Source organism: Stegodyphus dumicola, chromosome 1, assembly GCF_044657685.1.
Source record: "Stegodyphus dumicola isolate Sdum_Otavi_A_Nest chromosome 1, ASM4465768v1".
NCBI classification, from domain to species: domain Eukaryota; kingdom Metazoa; phylum Arthropoda; class Arachnida; order Araneae; family Eresidae; genus Stegodyphus; species Stegodyphus dumicola.
Genome location: NC_140768.1, coordinates 42507548 through 42525195, shown reverse-complemented (window position 1 = coordinate 42525195; position 17648 = coordinate 42507548). Strand labels below are relative to the sequence as shown.

Below are 17648 nucleotides of genomic sequence, written 5' to 3'. Positions count from 1 at the left end.
GTTTTAGTCATTCATCTTTGGACAAGATATTCTGAAAATGTTTGTCCAAATTTTAACAGAAACGACAGATCTCATACTTAAACCTTTTCCGTTAATACTGTATTGTTTGTATGTTGGTTCACAGTTTGTTGTTGAGAATGTTGTTAGTTGGCAGAGATGAAATATGAACAACGTATTTACCTATAACATAAGGGCAAATTAATAATTGTTGTATATTTACAGGGAATAATGCTCCAGTTTTTCTCAGCTTCCTGAGCAAACATGCAAATGCTTTATGATTCGGCTAGCAACTCTTAGAGAACTCAGTTTAGAAGTTTACGGAGCGTTCATACGTGTTTTGTGAGGCACAAAGTAGGCATAAATTGCGTTGCTAGGCAACCAAACCTTGGTACGTCACAGAAAGTGGTATAAAGATTTTGTCTGAATGTCCTAACTTTTCAGCTTTATACCAACGAGTCGATCAGTCACAGAGAAGAAAAACGAACTAACATTTGTCAACAATTTTACGTAGTCAGCTGCATATTCACGCATGCGCAACTTTACTTTCCTGATTGGTTACGACTTAAATTCCGTTCCGAAAGTGTGGACAGCGTTAATGAATTTTATGCCTTAGGACCACGACAACAATGACAACTAGAACCATCGTGTGTGTGCTTCCCAACAGTTCAGCTTTCTTTTGCAGTGGTTATCAGCTGAGCTAAAAACACATCAATAACTTTAACATTTATGTTCCATGTGATAAATCTGAAGTCAGCTTTGCTTTGATGGCAGTTAAAAATAACTATTGGCACAACGCTCAACAGTACAATTGCACTAAAAGCTGACGACTGAAAATAAATATTCGCTGATAAAATTTATTTAGCATTTTCTGTGTTCCATTAAAGTTTGTATGGGAAATTTCTATACACTGTGGGTAATGAAGCGTATATAAGAAATTATAAGTCGCATGCAAACGTTCCGAAGGCAGCCAACTACTATATCTATTTAGTGTATCTCATGTATGACTTCTTTGCCATGAAAATACATGCCTTTTATGGGAAAACATTAGTGTGCAGAATGTTCCAAATGATCGATACACTTTAAGTTTTTTAAACATTAGTAATTATTATAGTTATAGAATTTTAATTGATACTGTTTCAAACAGAAAATTTTAAAGCTTTAAACAGTTTAAAAATCTGCAATATAAGTTCATTTTCTGACGAAGGAAACGTCTAAACTATATCATTTTGCAATGTATAACTTTTCCTGTACTTCTTACAACATGTTTTATCAACTGTTTTGTTCGCTAAACAACTAATTTAACTTAACTTAGATATACATAAAGAAGTCACAGGAAATGAGATCTAACTAACGTAGCAACTGGACAGCTGCTATTCGAATTCGATTATATTAATGTATTGGCGTTCAAGAATTCACAGATACCCGAGTAGATAAAAAACGACCCATATTTTTAGATATGTATGGTAGTATTGGTGTATACGTAATTTCTAAGAACGTTAAACACAATGCAATGCAAAGGACATCTAAAAGACAAAGCTCTGACAGGTATCTCAATATTCCGAATTCTTCAGATCACCTTCTGTTTCTGGAAATTACTGGAAAGCATATACGGCTAAAGTTACATATAAGGGCCAGATACGGTTACAGTTACACATAGAGATCAATTATAAGTATTCAGTTACATTGTCAATTAGCTATACAGCAACTGGACCGAAATGTCGCCAAGTTTGTCTACTTTTGGCGATTTCTCGCCAACTTCGGTAACTAATTTTTGGTTCCCAAAACCATCGCCAGCTATGCAATATTTCTCCATTTTAGCGAGATAGTCATTTATTGCTAAATGGACTTACCCTTACATTCTTATTTTTCCGGCAGAGGTTCGTCTCTTTGAAGCATTTCATGTTACATTATAAAAAATACTGTAATTTTACATGTAATTTTACTTAAATTATTTACTTATGTATAAAACTCGTAACATTATTATAAATTTTAAATAAAAGAGCAACTTTCAGGTCTTTAAATAGCATAAACTAATGAATTTTAATTAAGGATTAACAAGTTAACTGATAACTTCTTTTTATGTAATTTGATGCAGGTAATTAGGCTTAAAAATGTGACTGTAGTTCCATATTTTATGCCTGATATTAAGCATTGCATTCATTCAGTAAAGGCAATAAATAAATTAGACATTTTATTCAATTTATTTGAGCCCACCAGCGGCCGAGCGGTAAAGTCGCTGAACACTGGTAGTTCGGTCCGAGGTTCGAATCCCGCGAACGGGCTGGCTGCATGGGTGTTTTCGTGGTTTTCCCCATGTGTAACGTGTATACGAGCCAGTTTCCCTTAGAAAGTCCTCCACGAAAGGCATCCCTCCTCCTAGGCAGATAGCCCTAGTGTGCTTTGCCGTAATTAAATACACACACACATACACACTCAATTTATTTGAACCTTCTTAAACAGTAATATTACTTTAATCACATGTACTTTGCTCTGTACTCAAAGGCAGCTTTAAAACTATTGTTATTTACATTTATTTCAGGTTTCGACAGAATGATACCAGGATTTCCTCGGTATATGATGGAAGGTAGCGGTGAGGATGGTGTTCATGATCTTAGGATAGAGAATGCGCAACTAGAAGACGATGGAGAATACCAGTGTCAGGTAATTGACTTTTTTTTAAATGCACCTGCTTTAAAGCTAGAAAAGAAGTTTATTCACTAACCAATGAAAATAAAACTGAATACAATTCTCGTAGAACCAAACATAGCAACAGTGTATTACCAAAATATCTTTATTATATTTTACCGGCTTGGTTTAAATCATAAAGATCTCTCAGACATTCTACATTGAATGGAATTTCTATATAAAAACCTTGAAAATTTAGAGAAATAAAATTTGAAACTTTATTGACAAGGTCTTGGTAACATCTCTTGAAATAGGATGTCAGCGTAGTAATAGCTTTATAAACATTAAAAAAAAAAAAGTTAGATTATATTGTAGCAACATTATTTCGAAGCAGGAGTCATGAAAAATGAGCAATGCCCTCGCCGGTACTCGAGCCTCGGACCTCTCGAATACGTGCCGAGCATGCTGACCATTACACCACGAAGGGTAGTTAAGAAGGCGGGAGAAATTTGTAAAGGAAAACTGTCTCAACCAATATAACCGGGTGTGAAATTTATAGCAGATAGCATACATGTATTCTTCAACAGTGAATATAATTGTAGATGAAAAAATCTGAAGCTTTCGGATTTTATATTACGCCCAAATGGACATTTATTTTAACGTTTTGTGTGTTAACTTTATTTATCAAGTATCATGTTCTTTGTACTTAAAATTCAATTCAACAGCAATATCACAAAATAATTTAAAAAGAATATATCTTTAGAATTTCCGATACACAGTCTCGCGCGCTGGAGAATAAATTTTTTTGGGGGGGTACAGTGTTGCCATTGCTGGCTTTGACATCGTTGAGTTAATTAATCAAAAATTCATTAAAGTTTTACAAAATATGAAATAGATAATAGTCTTTTTTATTAAGAAGGAAAAAAGTTCGCAAACAAGACTACAATATCAAATTTTTGTGCTTAATTTATATTTTTAAAACTTATTTTAACAGTTAATGAATAATTATGTAGATTTATCACAATATTTATTTTAATGCACGCTTAATTTGTAATTATCCACGCTAATTAATGCTCATATATGCACAGGTAAACCAAAAAATGGGCTTTTAAAATTATAAATAATACATGCATTGTATGAACATTTAAATTTCTAAGGTTTCAATTTTATGGCATATAATGAATTTTTTAAAATACCGTTAATTAAAATAATGATACAAGTTTACGTAGCTTTAAAATATGTTTAAGGAAAAATTCTTTTATATCTCTTTTTTGAGAGCTGTATGTTCAGCTTTCTATGCAGGCTTTCAGACAGCATGGCGAATACTGCGCAAATATATGACGAAGCACATATAATTCAAAAAATCGATAATACGCATATGAATAGATCACTTATTGTGTAGAGTCACTAAAAGTTTTGAAGTAGGACACACAAAAATTGAGCAATGCCCTCGCTGTGACTCGAAATCGAATCTCCATAAATACAACTCGAATACACGCCGAGTGTGCTACCGTTACACCACGAAGCCAAAAAGGGAGAAAAAAGAGGAAAGAAAAGAGGGAGAAAATATCTTATATACTCCCCTTTTTAGACTGGGGATTAGGGGACTCAGCTGCTAAATGCTGGGGGTGAAGAATCATCATCCACCACCTTTTAGTTCGGGCGCCAAAGTAGAGTCATTAGATTTTTTGACACTGTAGACATGAAAAATGCGGGCTCGAACGTGGATCTCTCGAATACGCGCCGAGTGTTCTACCGTTACAAAATAAGGCGTGCAAAAAGAAGGGAGAAAATACATTATAACATTACATTAAATCTTGTCGCAAAATTTTTGTTGCTTTTTAATTAATTTCATTTGGCATTCACTTAGCATTTATCATATTCTATTAACGAGATAATCAAAAGGTTGTGATGCAATCCAAGATTTAAAACAAAATTCTAAGTATTTTTAACGTAACAACAAGGAAATAAGTCTTGTTTTAATATACTTCATAGATGTTAATTAGCGCGTATAAACATTATGAAAGATATATCAAAGATGAAAAATTTAGTGTCTTATCACTATCTTACGCCCAATATTATACATATTTTTAAAGCAGCATTAAACACCATAATGTCAAATATTTAAGAGTCGGGTAAGGCTATATCCCAATATGCTATTTTTATTGAAATTGCGGATTCGTGAAGGATATGATAGCTGACTTCCTAGTATCGAGACGACAATCATGTGCAAGCAAGTTTTAAAACAAAATCGCATCAGCTAAGATTAAATTTTCTTGAAAGATCATGTCACTCCTCATAGATCGTGATAGCGATAAAATGAATTAAAATTGTTGCTTTTTTGGAAGTAAAATAACTAAACGATCAATACTCGGATGAGGGAAATAAATATAACGTCAAAGGAAATCCGTGCAAGCTTGCCATGCGGGAAAAATAGAATCAATGTATGGCAGATGCTTGGCAGTGGAATTTAGAAGAAACGTTTATGAGCATAAATTAAGTTTTTGAGTTGCAAACGATTGTAATTAATTAAAATAAGATCATGAGTGGCACGTGGCACAATAAAGTGTTAATATGGAAAATGGTAGATGAGATTTCTAGAAAGTCTTATGCGTCTTCTTACATGTTTAAAAACAGAAGAAAGAAAATATAAGTGAAATGTATTGAAACATACGATTAGAGTACTATAGTCAGGAAAAAAAGATAAATTGTAATGATAATAGATAAAAAATCTGAAAGCATTCAAAATTTATATTACGCCCAAAAGGGAGTTTTTTAACGTTTGTGTTACTATATTTATTAACTATCATGTTCTTTGCACTTCAACCATAAAATTCAGTTCAACAGCAATGTCACAAAATATTTAAAAAGAGCATAAGTTTAGAATTTCCGATACACAGTCTCACGCTCTGCAGATAAAAACGTTTTTCCTTTTCCGTACAGTGTTTCCATTGCTCGCTTCGAAATCGTTGATTTGTTAATCGAAAACTGGTTAAAGTTTTACAAAATATGAAATAGATAATAAAACAAATTCCAGATTCAAAATTTGGGCTTTCAGATGCCCATATTCTAGTGGAGGTTTCCGTTATTCAAAATGTGATTTCTCTCGGTACCGTTGTTTTTTCACAGTGTGAGGAACATACATACATTCATGCGGATTCTTTATCACTTAATTTCTTTAAATATAATGCAGGGCTCTAATATTTGGTGGTAACAGTTTGAAAAGTGGAACATTATTTTATAGTGGATGACGCAAAATTCCAAAACGAATTTAAAAGCCCTTCTGGGCAAATTAACCCTTTGGACCAATAATTTTTCAAAAAAGGGCAAGAGATTTTTAGAGTGTAAAAATTATTAACACTCCATTCTATTTAGTGGATTTAATAAAAAGAAACTGTAGAAACACTCTGTAGCTATTAATTTCCTTTTTATAATTTTTTCGTAATCTTTTTTTAAAATTTTCTTTCTTATCTCCAGAAATGGTTTAAAATTCGATGAAATTTCAAGAATATTTCTTTCCAATTTTCTCAAAGGAAATATAGCTTAGAAGCACATAATCTGAAAAAAAGTAACATAACGTTTTAATGTAGTAACAAGAATCATTGTGATAACACCTTTCATTTTATTATAGGATTATTTCTCCATAAATACAATTATTAAAATATTACAATCCTAAAACTGCAAGAGATAGAATAGAAAAGTGATAAAACTCAACACGTTAACGTTCCTTCCATTGAATTGAAAAGAGAAGATTATGGAGTAATTTTGAACTTCCGCTAAGTAAAGCCCGAAGGCGTAGGATGACACAAACACTTTTAAAGCAACTGGATATATTGAGAATGTAAAATAAATTTTCCTTTTCACGTAGCGTAGGAAGATTCGTATTGCTTGAGATTTAAATTAAGGAACTCGAGCGTTACTTTATATTAAGCAAAACTATTATCTCTACGAAACTGGGAAATTTCCGCTTGGTCAATTAGAAGTTCCACACAGGTTTTTAAATACCGGAATTATAATTATAATATGGAGCTTTAATAATTTAGCTTGCTGTTCTTAATTTGATACACGTTGTAGATGCATATTAAAATTAGAAAATTCATGGAAGACTTTGGAAATTAGAATTTTTACCAAAAGAAATATTGTTGATCTTACTAAGTAAGTAATAAACTGAAATTTGCAGATGAGCGTCTCATTGGAGATTTAAGTCCTCAAAGACTGTGGTTTTAAAATTATGCTGTTTTGTATTAATAATTTTTTCATGCACGTGTTGGAGCTTAGTAACTAAAAACTCTTCATAAGGTGGATATGATAATTATCATAAATATGCAGACAGTAACTGTCATTAACATATGACTTAAGATGATGAGTATAGCGATAAAGTATCACACAATTATTTAGATGAGAAACAAGGAAATTGTGTCTTTCAGTTCCAGCTTGTGTAAACATTTAATGCGATTTTTTAGTATTTGATTTGTTACTAGCTGTTATGAATTATAAATAATAAAATATTTGTATAGTAGATTTTGAGAGGTGGAGTAAGAAAAGAGTTATCTATATAATTTATATTTTATACAGAAGACAAATAATAATAATGGTTTAGGTGAAAACCCTTCCTACACTTAAAGTTTTTTTTTTCTATTTTGATTTAAAAAAAATATTTTGATTTTAAATTTTTTTATAGTCTAGCTTCTGTACTTCATAAGTATGGTATTTAAAAACTCTTTTTGCAAATTCAGTAACTTTGGATATGTGCATAAAAGAATATTTGTTTAACTGAATATGAAAACTTTAAAACTTTACTTCTAAAGTAGCCGCCCAACCGGCACAGTGGTCAGCAGTACTGACTGTCGTACGGAACGGGGCATGTTCGAATCCCTGAAAAGGCATGGATATTTGTAATTGTATAGTATCTGTGTAACAAGGGGTCACCCTAAATATGCGGCGAAAGGAAAATTCTCTCGAGAGGTTAATGATAGGGGTAGAGGAATGGAAGACCCTCGAACCCATCTTTCCGGGCTGCTGCCCATCAAAATGGTGGGGGGTGAGCTGAGCTAAGTCATACTGTTACCTGTATAGTGCCAGCAAGGCTATTGCCAACGACAGGCGCAATCTTGTCCTCCTGGCCACGGTCAGGCTTAGGCTATTGTCGACTTAAGCAGATATGAAAGGTTTGCTGTAATGGGTGCCCCCGTGCAACCGCGCCGCTAACCGGTATAATAAAGTGTCGATTTTGGAACGCTAAGAGTTGTAATAGTTCATATTGTCGAGAGAACGCATGAGCATGATTTATCAAAATGGGTAGCATAGTAGAAGAACCTCGAAAGCACATAGAAAGTCGGAATGAGACTAATACCTGAACTGGTAGTCAAAGAGCAGTGCGCAATTTAATAGCAATTATATTGAAGATTATGAAAAGAAATGCCGATATTTGCAAAAACAGTTTCTGGTGGACCGTGTGTGAATTGACATGATTACGAAAATACGAGATGCATAATAAACATAAGTACAAAGCAAAAAAGACAACAAGGATATGAACAGAAATATTTACATAACAAATTTCAATGAGAGGTCACATAAATTACTGATTTAACTGTTGAAGAATTGCAAGCGGCCTTCTCTGATTGTCAGGTGCCCACCAGCGGCCGAGCGGTAACGTCGCTGAACACTGGTAGTTCGGTCCGAGGTTCGAATCCCGCGAACGGGCTGGCTGCATGGGTGTTTTCGTGGTTTTCCTCATGTGTAACGTGTATACGAGCCAGTTTCCCTTAAAAAGTCCTCCACGAAGGCAGATAGCCCTCGAGTGCTTTGCCGTAATCTAATAAACCAAACCTAAACCAAACTGATTGTCAGGACTTTGGTAATCGCAGTTTAATACAGTTATGATGCTGTTTCGCACGTCAGGAATTCTCATAAAGAATTTTTCGGCTAGCATAGCCATGTAAACATGTAATTCTGGAATTTTAAGCCTACGGTGTATTGCCGAGTTCCCGGTGAACCAACGATAAATCACCGCCTGTTTAAACACAACTTTTTGAACAATTTGCAATTTTTGCATACTTGTTTTACAAGTGTAACCCTAAACAGGACAGGCGTAGGTGAGTATGGTACCCAAAAGGGTCTTATAAATGAGTATTTTGTTGCTAACAGAGAGAAAGCTGTTCTGAGCAATTAAAGAGGTTAGTCTACATTTACGCACTCGAAACGTGCTACAAGATGTTATTGTCAGACAAGTGAGATAAGTCACAACAAGTTTTCTAGTAATACTTATATATATTTTTTTATTATGTTGAACGAATGAAAGTGAGCTATATTTCATATACAATTGCACAAACCGGAACTCATTAGAAACATTCCTTGTGCAGTGATTTCATGGATTACTTCTGAGACGCTGCTACTTTCATTTATGGAATGCGACTCTGATGAGTAAACAACAGTTTTTATGTGCGTAAGAGGGCGCCGAGAAATTGTCCCAACTTTGATAAATAACGTGTTTGAAAAATCGTAATTCGAAACCTACCGCAATTTTGAAATATCCTTATGATAAAAACTGTAGAAATAAAATTTTATATGACGCCTTATAAATAGTTCTATTATTTATAATTTCAGTATTAATGTTTAAGTTTACCAAAGCCAGTAAATATATTGACGGCAATATGTTGCAGTACATATTCCATTTAAGGTTCATATTTCGAAGGTTAAAAAAAAAAAGAAAAATAATTCTCACAATATTGTACTAACAAATTAAATTATTGTCAACAGATGAAATGATTGACACATTAAAATCAAACAAATCATGCTATCTATTTGATGATTATTACGGCATTTAACCCTTAATTATAACTCAAGTTTATAGTGCGCAATGGTTCTTTTAAGAAGGCTCTAGTCTTGCACTTGTTAAATTATGAATATTTCGCCACTAATAACATGCATGTGCATACTTGTTAATAATTACTTGCTAACTGCTTATTCCAGTCTAGAATAAACATTAGCTTATTTCCAGTTCTTTTCCCGTTAAGATTGTGCAGTTATTTTAAGTACGGCTAATTTAATTACACAAGTTCTGCTCTGTTTTCATTAACCAAGCAACTAATGAAGCATTTTTTTTTCTGCCTGCATCTTTCCCTTCTTAAAGTTTTCGCGAATGACTGCGCGGAAAACTACGAATAAATAAGATAAACGGAACAAAACAAAGCAGAATCGTTTGGTCGTTTAAGAATCTTACTTCTGTAACCGTGACTAACCCAGTGAGAAAAATTTGATTCAGCGTAAAGAAAAGAAAGAAAACAAAGAGGTGAAATAAAAACTGCGGCGATTCTTTATATTCTATCGCAAAATTTGAAAACGAAGCTTAGTTTGACTGTTAATATTTCTAATTTTTAATATTTGTTACAATAAAAGTTTAGCTGTGGAATTTAAGAGTATGGTGTTTTAAGAATTTTAAACTGTGAAAAGATACAAAAATTCATCTGGATCCGTTAAAATTATTTCTTTAATATAATTCTGTAAAATAAATAGATAATTAAATAAAAACTTTGAAAAAAATAATATCTTGAAACTTAGACAATGATTATTTATTGCAGTTCTTCGAGAATCGTTTCAATTTCAAATGAGAAACATTATTATGATTGTGATCTTTAGGGGTACATTTTTTAAAACTTTTAGTTTCTTTGTTTGATTATGCATTTCGGGAAACTTAAAAATCTTTTTCAGTATTCTATTCGGAAATGAATTTCGAATAATAGCTTTACTTTTTCAAAAATAAACTGCGCTTTGTGAAATGTTATTTAAGGAGGCAAGTATTTCTAAATCACTTTATATTTTTCAACTTCTGAATGGATCTTATTCTGTGCGGAAGCTTTCTTTAGTAATGTAAATTTTCTTCCACGAAACAGGAAGATATTTTGAAACTGACAATTTGTTGCAGAACTATTTAACATATTATGCTAATCTTTATGTGTATGAATGTTGTAAAGTGAGGTATTTTGCGTATTAATATGCGTCAAAATATAATTTAAATAATTTTATTTTTCTTTTGTTAAATTGAATGAACATTTTCCGAGATTAAAAATGAATGGTAAAAAATTTAAATTGGTCTTTGTAACTGGATAGCAGTAATAATATGAAAAAATAATTCGTCGTCCATTATTAATCATTTTTGGTCCTTTAACCGTTCATTTATATTTCTTTATATTAAAATTTCCGAACTAACCTTAAAACGAGAGGTTGGAATAAGTTAAAATATAAAATATTAACAGGAATATATAAGAGTAGTCAATCTTATAAATTATTATTGATATATTATCCGTGTAAGGAGGCCTTTTTCTTCTATCCCTTAGTGTTTAAAAAAAGATTAATTTTTGATTTTAAAAATATTTTAAGTCCTTTCTTATCTATTCAATAATACTTTTCGTTTATTTTTTCCTTTTCAGAAAAGCGCATAAATGGAAGAATCACCAATATCTTATTTAATTATATTATTAACCAGTACAGATTTGCTTTACATATGACTGAGATAGAACATTGATAAAGTATTTATTCATACGTCAATAACGCGGATTATTTTCATATCTGCTTTGTCGGTTACAGCCGAAAACATCGCGGACGAAAACGTCGCAGAGAAAACAACGCAAGGCGAAAACGTCGTGCTACAAAACATCGTGGGAGAAAACATCGCAGTTCTAAAACATCGTGGTACAAAATATCGTCGTCGAAAATAAAGCGGTTCAAAAACTTCGCAGTTTGAAAACATCGTCGTCGAAAATATCGTGGTAAAAAATAAAGTATCTACAAATCATCGCATGACGATAACATCGCAGACATGCTTTTTTAGGCTTTAATAACTGTAAATAGATATTCCCATAATAATTTGAGAGCGCAAGATGTAAAGAATAATAATTTTTACTTTCACATTTTTTGATTAACTAATAAATTTTTGCTGAAAAAGTAAGAAGGAAACATAAGCATAGAAAATTAAAAGCAACTTATAGATTATACTTTTTATGAAAAATTACCAGTAAAAACTTTATAAAAATTATTTATTAATGGTCTTTGTTAGTTAACTATGTCGGTTTAAAATTCTATTAAGTGCTATAAGTTGCATTAATTTTCTATGCTTAAGTTTCCTTCTTATTTCCTCAGCAAAAATTAGTTAATATAAAATATGAAAACAAATTATCCTACTTTCTATTTTACGCTCACAAATTGTTATGGGAATATCTATTTACAGTTATTAAAGTCTGAAGAAAAGTATGTCTGCGATGTTATCCTCACGCGATGATTTGTAGATACTTTATTTTTTACCACGATATTTTCGACGACGATATTTTTAAACTGCGAAGTTTTTGAACCGCTTTATTTTCGACGACGATGTTTTGTACCACGATGTTTTAGAACTGCGATGTTTTCTCCCACGATGTTTTGTAGCACGACGTTTTCGCCTTGCGTTGTTTTCTCTGCGACGTTTTCGTCCGCGATGTTTTTGCCGCGATGTTATTGGCGGACACCGCTTTGTCAGTGCATGCACTGTATTGACCCTTTCTCCCCAAATTAAGAGTAATATTCCGATTATTGATTATGAAGATCTACTAATTTGCGTTTGCAAAGAATAAGCTTAAGTTTTAGAAAACTGCGTTTAATTATTTACAATTCGTAATTTTGATAAATTTCTATATGTAGTGAGTGGAATCTCTCTATATATATCTGCATATGTTTACTTAAAATAAATGTTTTTGTGCCATTGGGCTAAACTCATCGGACATAATATAATATCAAAATCGAAGTTATGCTCCATGTGTCTGATTATATTTTAAATTGTTGGGAGATTTGCACGGTTAATATATTACTGTAATAATATGAATATTTTTCCTCGGTAAGTAATCAATTAAGAAGATTTTTAGTTTGAATATTGGGCAATAACTGCAGTAGTAATAATAATAATAATAGTAAAGTGATTTGGAACTCATTTTCTTTCTGTTTAGGAAGGTAAATTTTTGAAACAAATTAAACTGCCATAATATTTTTGTGATTCATTAATTTTATGTATTTTATGCGTTCAAAAATGTAATAATTGAACTTCTGAAACTTATAGGTTGGACCAGCTGGAGAAAATAAAGCCATACGTGCTGATGTAAACCTTACCGTCCTAAGTAAGTAAATTACCATTTATTTTGAAACGAAATTATTAATTAACGAATTTTTTAAAAATAGTTTTGACATCCTGTTAAATATTAAATAAATATAAATGTTTTGAAGGGTTTAGAAAAAAATAAAATTTTCTCTTGCAAATATAACCCACCTTTTGAAGAACTGAGTAAACCGTGCAGCTAGTTCCCAATACAAATAAAAATAACTCTTTTCTTTTAGTGAATGCTCATTGTAACTGTAAGTAAACCATGCAGCTAGTTCTCAGTATAATAAAAATAACCTTTCTCTTTTACTGATTGCTCACTGTAACTGTTTCGCATTGTAATACAGCTTATTTAAGTATAGTAAAACTCTAATTATTCAGTGTAACTGGACTCACTACTCATCTAGATAATCGAAAAATCAAGAAAACTTAAAGCAAGCCGTTAATATTATGCAAATGATAATTACGCAATACAAATAATAGTTTAAATTATTACATTTGGCGCTCGAGGAAACATCATGCTTTGTTCTCAGAAATAAAAGTTTATGCAAAAATACATCACAGCATAATCAGAAAAGTTGATATAAAATAACTGTCTGCATTTACGCTGCATATTAAGAGAATAAATTTTGTACATTGGAGGTATTTTGATTCCCGTTTTATTCCATTACGTTATTTAAGTTTATTTTCAGAACAGAAATTGTGGTTAAACACTAGCTTAGGCCCACTAGCGGTCGAGCGGTAAGGTCTCTGAATACTGATAGCCCGGTCCGAGGTTTGAATCCCACGAACAAACTGGCTGCATGGGCGTTTACGTAATTTTTCCCTTGTGTAACGCGTTTATACGAGCCAATTCCCTCACACTGTCCTCCACGAAGGCATCCCTCCCTTCAATGTAGTGCCTTAGGGTGGAACGCGTAAATAATAATCATAAAAAATATCTTACAGTGTAAACAAAGAACAATAAGCTAAAATTGATATTTATAGGTTACAATATGCTAGAGCATTTCATGTTAATTTAGCATAACTTAAAACATTCACGTAAAATAACTTAATAGCTTATTACAATGTGCATGTTATTTTATGATATTTCTGCAATATTTCTAAAAAAAATTTAAATTCTTAAATAAATTTTAAATTGCGTGATATATTATTGCTGCAGTATTAATTCCTTTGAGTAAAATGCTAATGTATTCTTACTAGAGTATTTCTAAAAGTTCTTTGAAATTAAGGTTTTTGTAATTTATTAAAATTTAGACTGCAATTTTTATATATTTTGTTCGAATAAATAATTTTCAGTTGATTGCATGCTAATTTTGATTGTGTTGAGTGTAATATGTAGAATTATTTAAACAGAAATTTTTTACTCTTGCTTATATAACAGTAGATTCACTATTTTAAGCTTAATCATTGCAAATATTAATGTTGATTTTTAATTTTGCAGTGCCGCCTGCGTCAATTTCAATATCACAGCATCCTAATGGCAGTATAGTTGAAGTATTAGAAGGCGAGACTTTGGCTTTAAAATGCATTGTAGCCGGCGGCAAGCCAGCAGCTGGCATACGATGGCACAGGAAGGGCATTGAATTGAGGCCAGGTACTAAACCTTTCGCTGTATTCTTGATAAATAATATAAATATGTATATTAGTATGAATACTATATTTATGATGAAACGTGATGTTAATAAGGATGCTTGATTTAAGGGGACGGTGGACTTTAAAAATTATTTTTTTAAGTTTTCATTTTTTCAACAAGAAATTTTATACATGTACATCTTATAGCACCAGTGTACAAAATATATGCTCAAAATTTCAATTTATTTTAAATTAAAAATTTTTAAAGCAATTAATTAATTATTTTAATTAAAAATTTAAAATGCTCCATGCGCTCTAATTTTTAATATTTTTTCCTAATGTTTGCTTTATGTTACTTATAAAGGCTTGGTAAAAGTATTTGTGTATTCGTTATTGAATATGATGGATGAGAAATTTTTAAAGGCTATTTTTGTGAACTTAAACCCAATTTTCGAAAAAATTTCACCTTTTGTTAAAGGTTTTCACAAGTTTAAACTTCTTAATAACCTCATATCTAAAAATGCGTACACAGATCTACTGTAACATATAACAATATAGTTTCTTCCAAATATCATCCATTTTTAACTAAAAATGAGACGCATGGAGCATTTTCAAAACACACAAATTGCGAAAAAATTTGTTTTGAGAAAAATGAATTTAAAGTTTTCCTTCAAACTTACCTTTAATACATGGTCATGAGAAACAGAAAATTAACTTTGAATATAAATTTGTAAACATTCGATAACATTTTTGTAAGATTTAACTATTTTTAATCTCAATATTAAATATGACAAAAATAAACATATGACAAATTGCTAGGTGATTCGAAGTTATACAGGTAGAAACAATTTATGACGTATACCCAATGAAATTTTTAAAAATCACCCGCACCATATGTTTTACCTTCATTTGCTACAATTGCATTATCGTTTACTGATTTACAATATTTTTTACTATTTCTGTGTTTTTTCCATGCAGGTAAACTTCTCTTTTTACTTTGGTTCAAGCGACGCTGATCGCGCTTTTTTGCAATGAGTAGGGAAAACGAGTTCACTTCTTCCTGTTCTACGCTTATAGCATTTTCACAACCAAAGTTAAATTCATTAATTGTTGATAATACTGACATTTCTAGCCTTTTTTTAGAAATAAACACCTCTTTAGGGCAATTGTTCCAAATTAAACTATGGATACTTTCATTAGCATTTTGTGTTTTACCAGAAATGCATCTGGACAGCAATTCTGTGCTAGCTAGCCTTTGATAAAGTGGCAATATTTGAGAAAGAACACTTTCAGATACTTTAGTTTTCATGGCTTTATGTGCTTTCGGCTGCTCTTCATTTGCTACTGCACGTTGATAAAAACACCATGACAACGTACCGGTAGGACATTTCGAATGTTTTGGTGAGACATCAGTAGATGAACAGTGTAGTAAGCTTGCATAAATTGCAGATTTCATTTTGTCTATATCCGGTATGTTATCTTTTATGGCCTTTCTGTAATAGTTTGTTAACTTTAGAATTGTAGTTTCCTTCAGATTACCTTCTTTTCGTCCACCGATACATATACCTCTGGAACGCAGCTTATTAACTTTATTGCGCAATCCTGCCCCTAAACGTTTTGCTACATGATTGATACATTCTTCTTTACTAATTTTTACGTCATTACCATAAAGATTCAGAGTTAATAAATGTTGATATGTTTTCGCATCCCCATCAGAAAGTATCCCAACATATCGCATATTACATGTACTGATGGACCGTTTCCATAAAATTTCTGCGGCTTTCATTTCCATAGCATTAGACGAACCAGAAAAATTTTTGGAACACTCTGGTTTGTGGCTTTCAAACCATATATGAAATTACGCACTGTCAGCACCCATATCTCTTTTCGCGCATACACATTCAGGACAATATTTTGACAGAATTTCGTAGTCGATAACTAACCCAGTCAAGACATCTACGACGATACCTATTCCATACAGTGATCTATGCCCACGTTTTTGCCATGTGCCATCATACGACACTGTGATATCTATACACTCATCATTATTTATATTAATTAATTTTTTATGCTTGTTTCGAACAATATTTCTAGAAAACTGAAGGAAATCACCTTTTAGTTTCCCCTTTTCTTCAGACAAACTGTGTAAACATTTAGCAAATGTCTTTTTGTCCATAGCATGAATTCCCATAATCATGGAAAACACTTCTAAGGCGGCGTGGCCTTTGCCTATTTTCAAAAATGCTTCGACAAGTTTCGTTCGATCAAAAGTATTTGACCGTTTTACCCGCTCACTTGAAAATGTTGAACTAAATATTTTATCACAGTTTTTACAAACTAATTCAAGTTTTGTAGAATATCCATATATTCCTTTCGAAACAATACCTAAAGAGTTGGTTGAGCACTCGTCACACTTTATATTACATAGCAATGGATTCCACATTTTACGATTTATCAAAATATATGAATCATCATTTCGGTTATCACCACAGTCAGACGTTCGTAATAAACTTTCATTCAGTTTCTTTACACTGGCACTTATTGAAGTACTTGCTTCAACTATAGAACTTTCAGAAAAAATTGTTTGTTTATTTTTGGAAGAAACTTCTTCACTGTTCAATGTCACGTCATTTTCCGAATGAGCTGCCCATCGTTTTTCAATTTTGCTGACAGCTGCAAGTTTTTTCTTCCATGGTCGCCCTTTAGGCTTACGGTAACGACGACTTATGGCATGCATAATGTACAATAAATAAATAAATATATATATATATATATACTTTTACGCAAGAGGTTATAAATTAATCTGCAGTTCTTCCAGTCCAAGAAACTCAGTTATAAACAGTCCTGCAAAATGTAGTTGTATAAAACACAGCAAAACACTTTTAGTAAAAGAACTAAAGAAAATAGCGAGGAAAACACTTTTAAACTGTAAACAGTGAAATGGCAGTTACAGTTAAAACGTTATATTGCCAGGTTTATAAAGAATTAAATATATAAGTATATAAATATCAGCAAATAGCTGTTGAAACGTATTTGTTTACATTTTCGCCAAAATTTAAAGGGCAAAGTTTATGTTGGTTACACATTTTAAATGCTTGTAACTTCATTAAAAATTAGAATATTTGAATTCGGTTTTTTACATACGATGCAGTTAAGTATATGTAATACAACGAGAGTAAAAAAAAATTCAATATTTTGGTCGATTTTTATCTTTTTCAAAGTCCACGGTCCCCTTAAGCGCTATCAAATATTTGAAATCATATTTTTTGTAAATCTGAGTTTTTCATTCCAATTTAATACTGCATCAATGTAAAACGTAGCT

The 17648-nt window shown here is 31.9% G+C and overlaps 1 protein-coding gene across 4 annotated transcripts in view; it reads left to right on the top strand.

Annotated features, from left to right (window-relative positions):
* LOC118195504 (nephrin-like) overlaps positions 1 to 17648 on the top strand; it is a 497037-nt gene that overhangs the window by 360664 nt on the left and 118725 nt on the right. For all 4 annotated transcript variants that reach the window (XM_085814172.1, XM_085814182.1, XM_085814164.1 and 1 more), the window contains exons 3-5: positions 2540 to 2661; positions 12713 to 12770; positions 14196 to 14348. In XM_085814172.1, coding sequence (XP_085670298.1) covers positions 2540 to 2661; positions 12713 to 12770; positions 14196 to 14348 — 333 coding nt within the window. The remainder of the gene's footprint in view (positions 1 to 2539; positions 2662 to 12712; positions 12771 to 14195; positions 14349 to 17648) is intronic.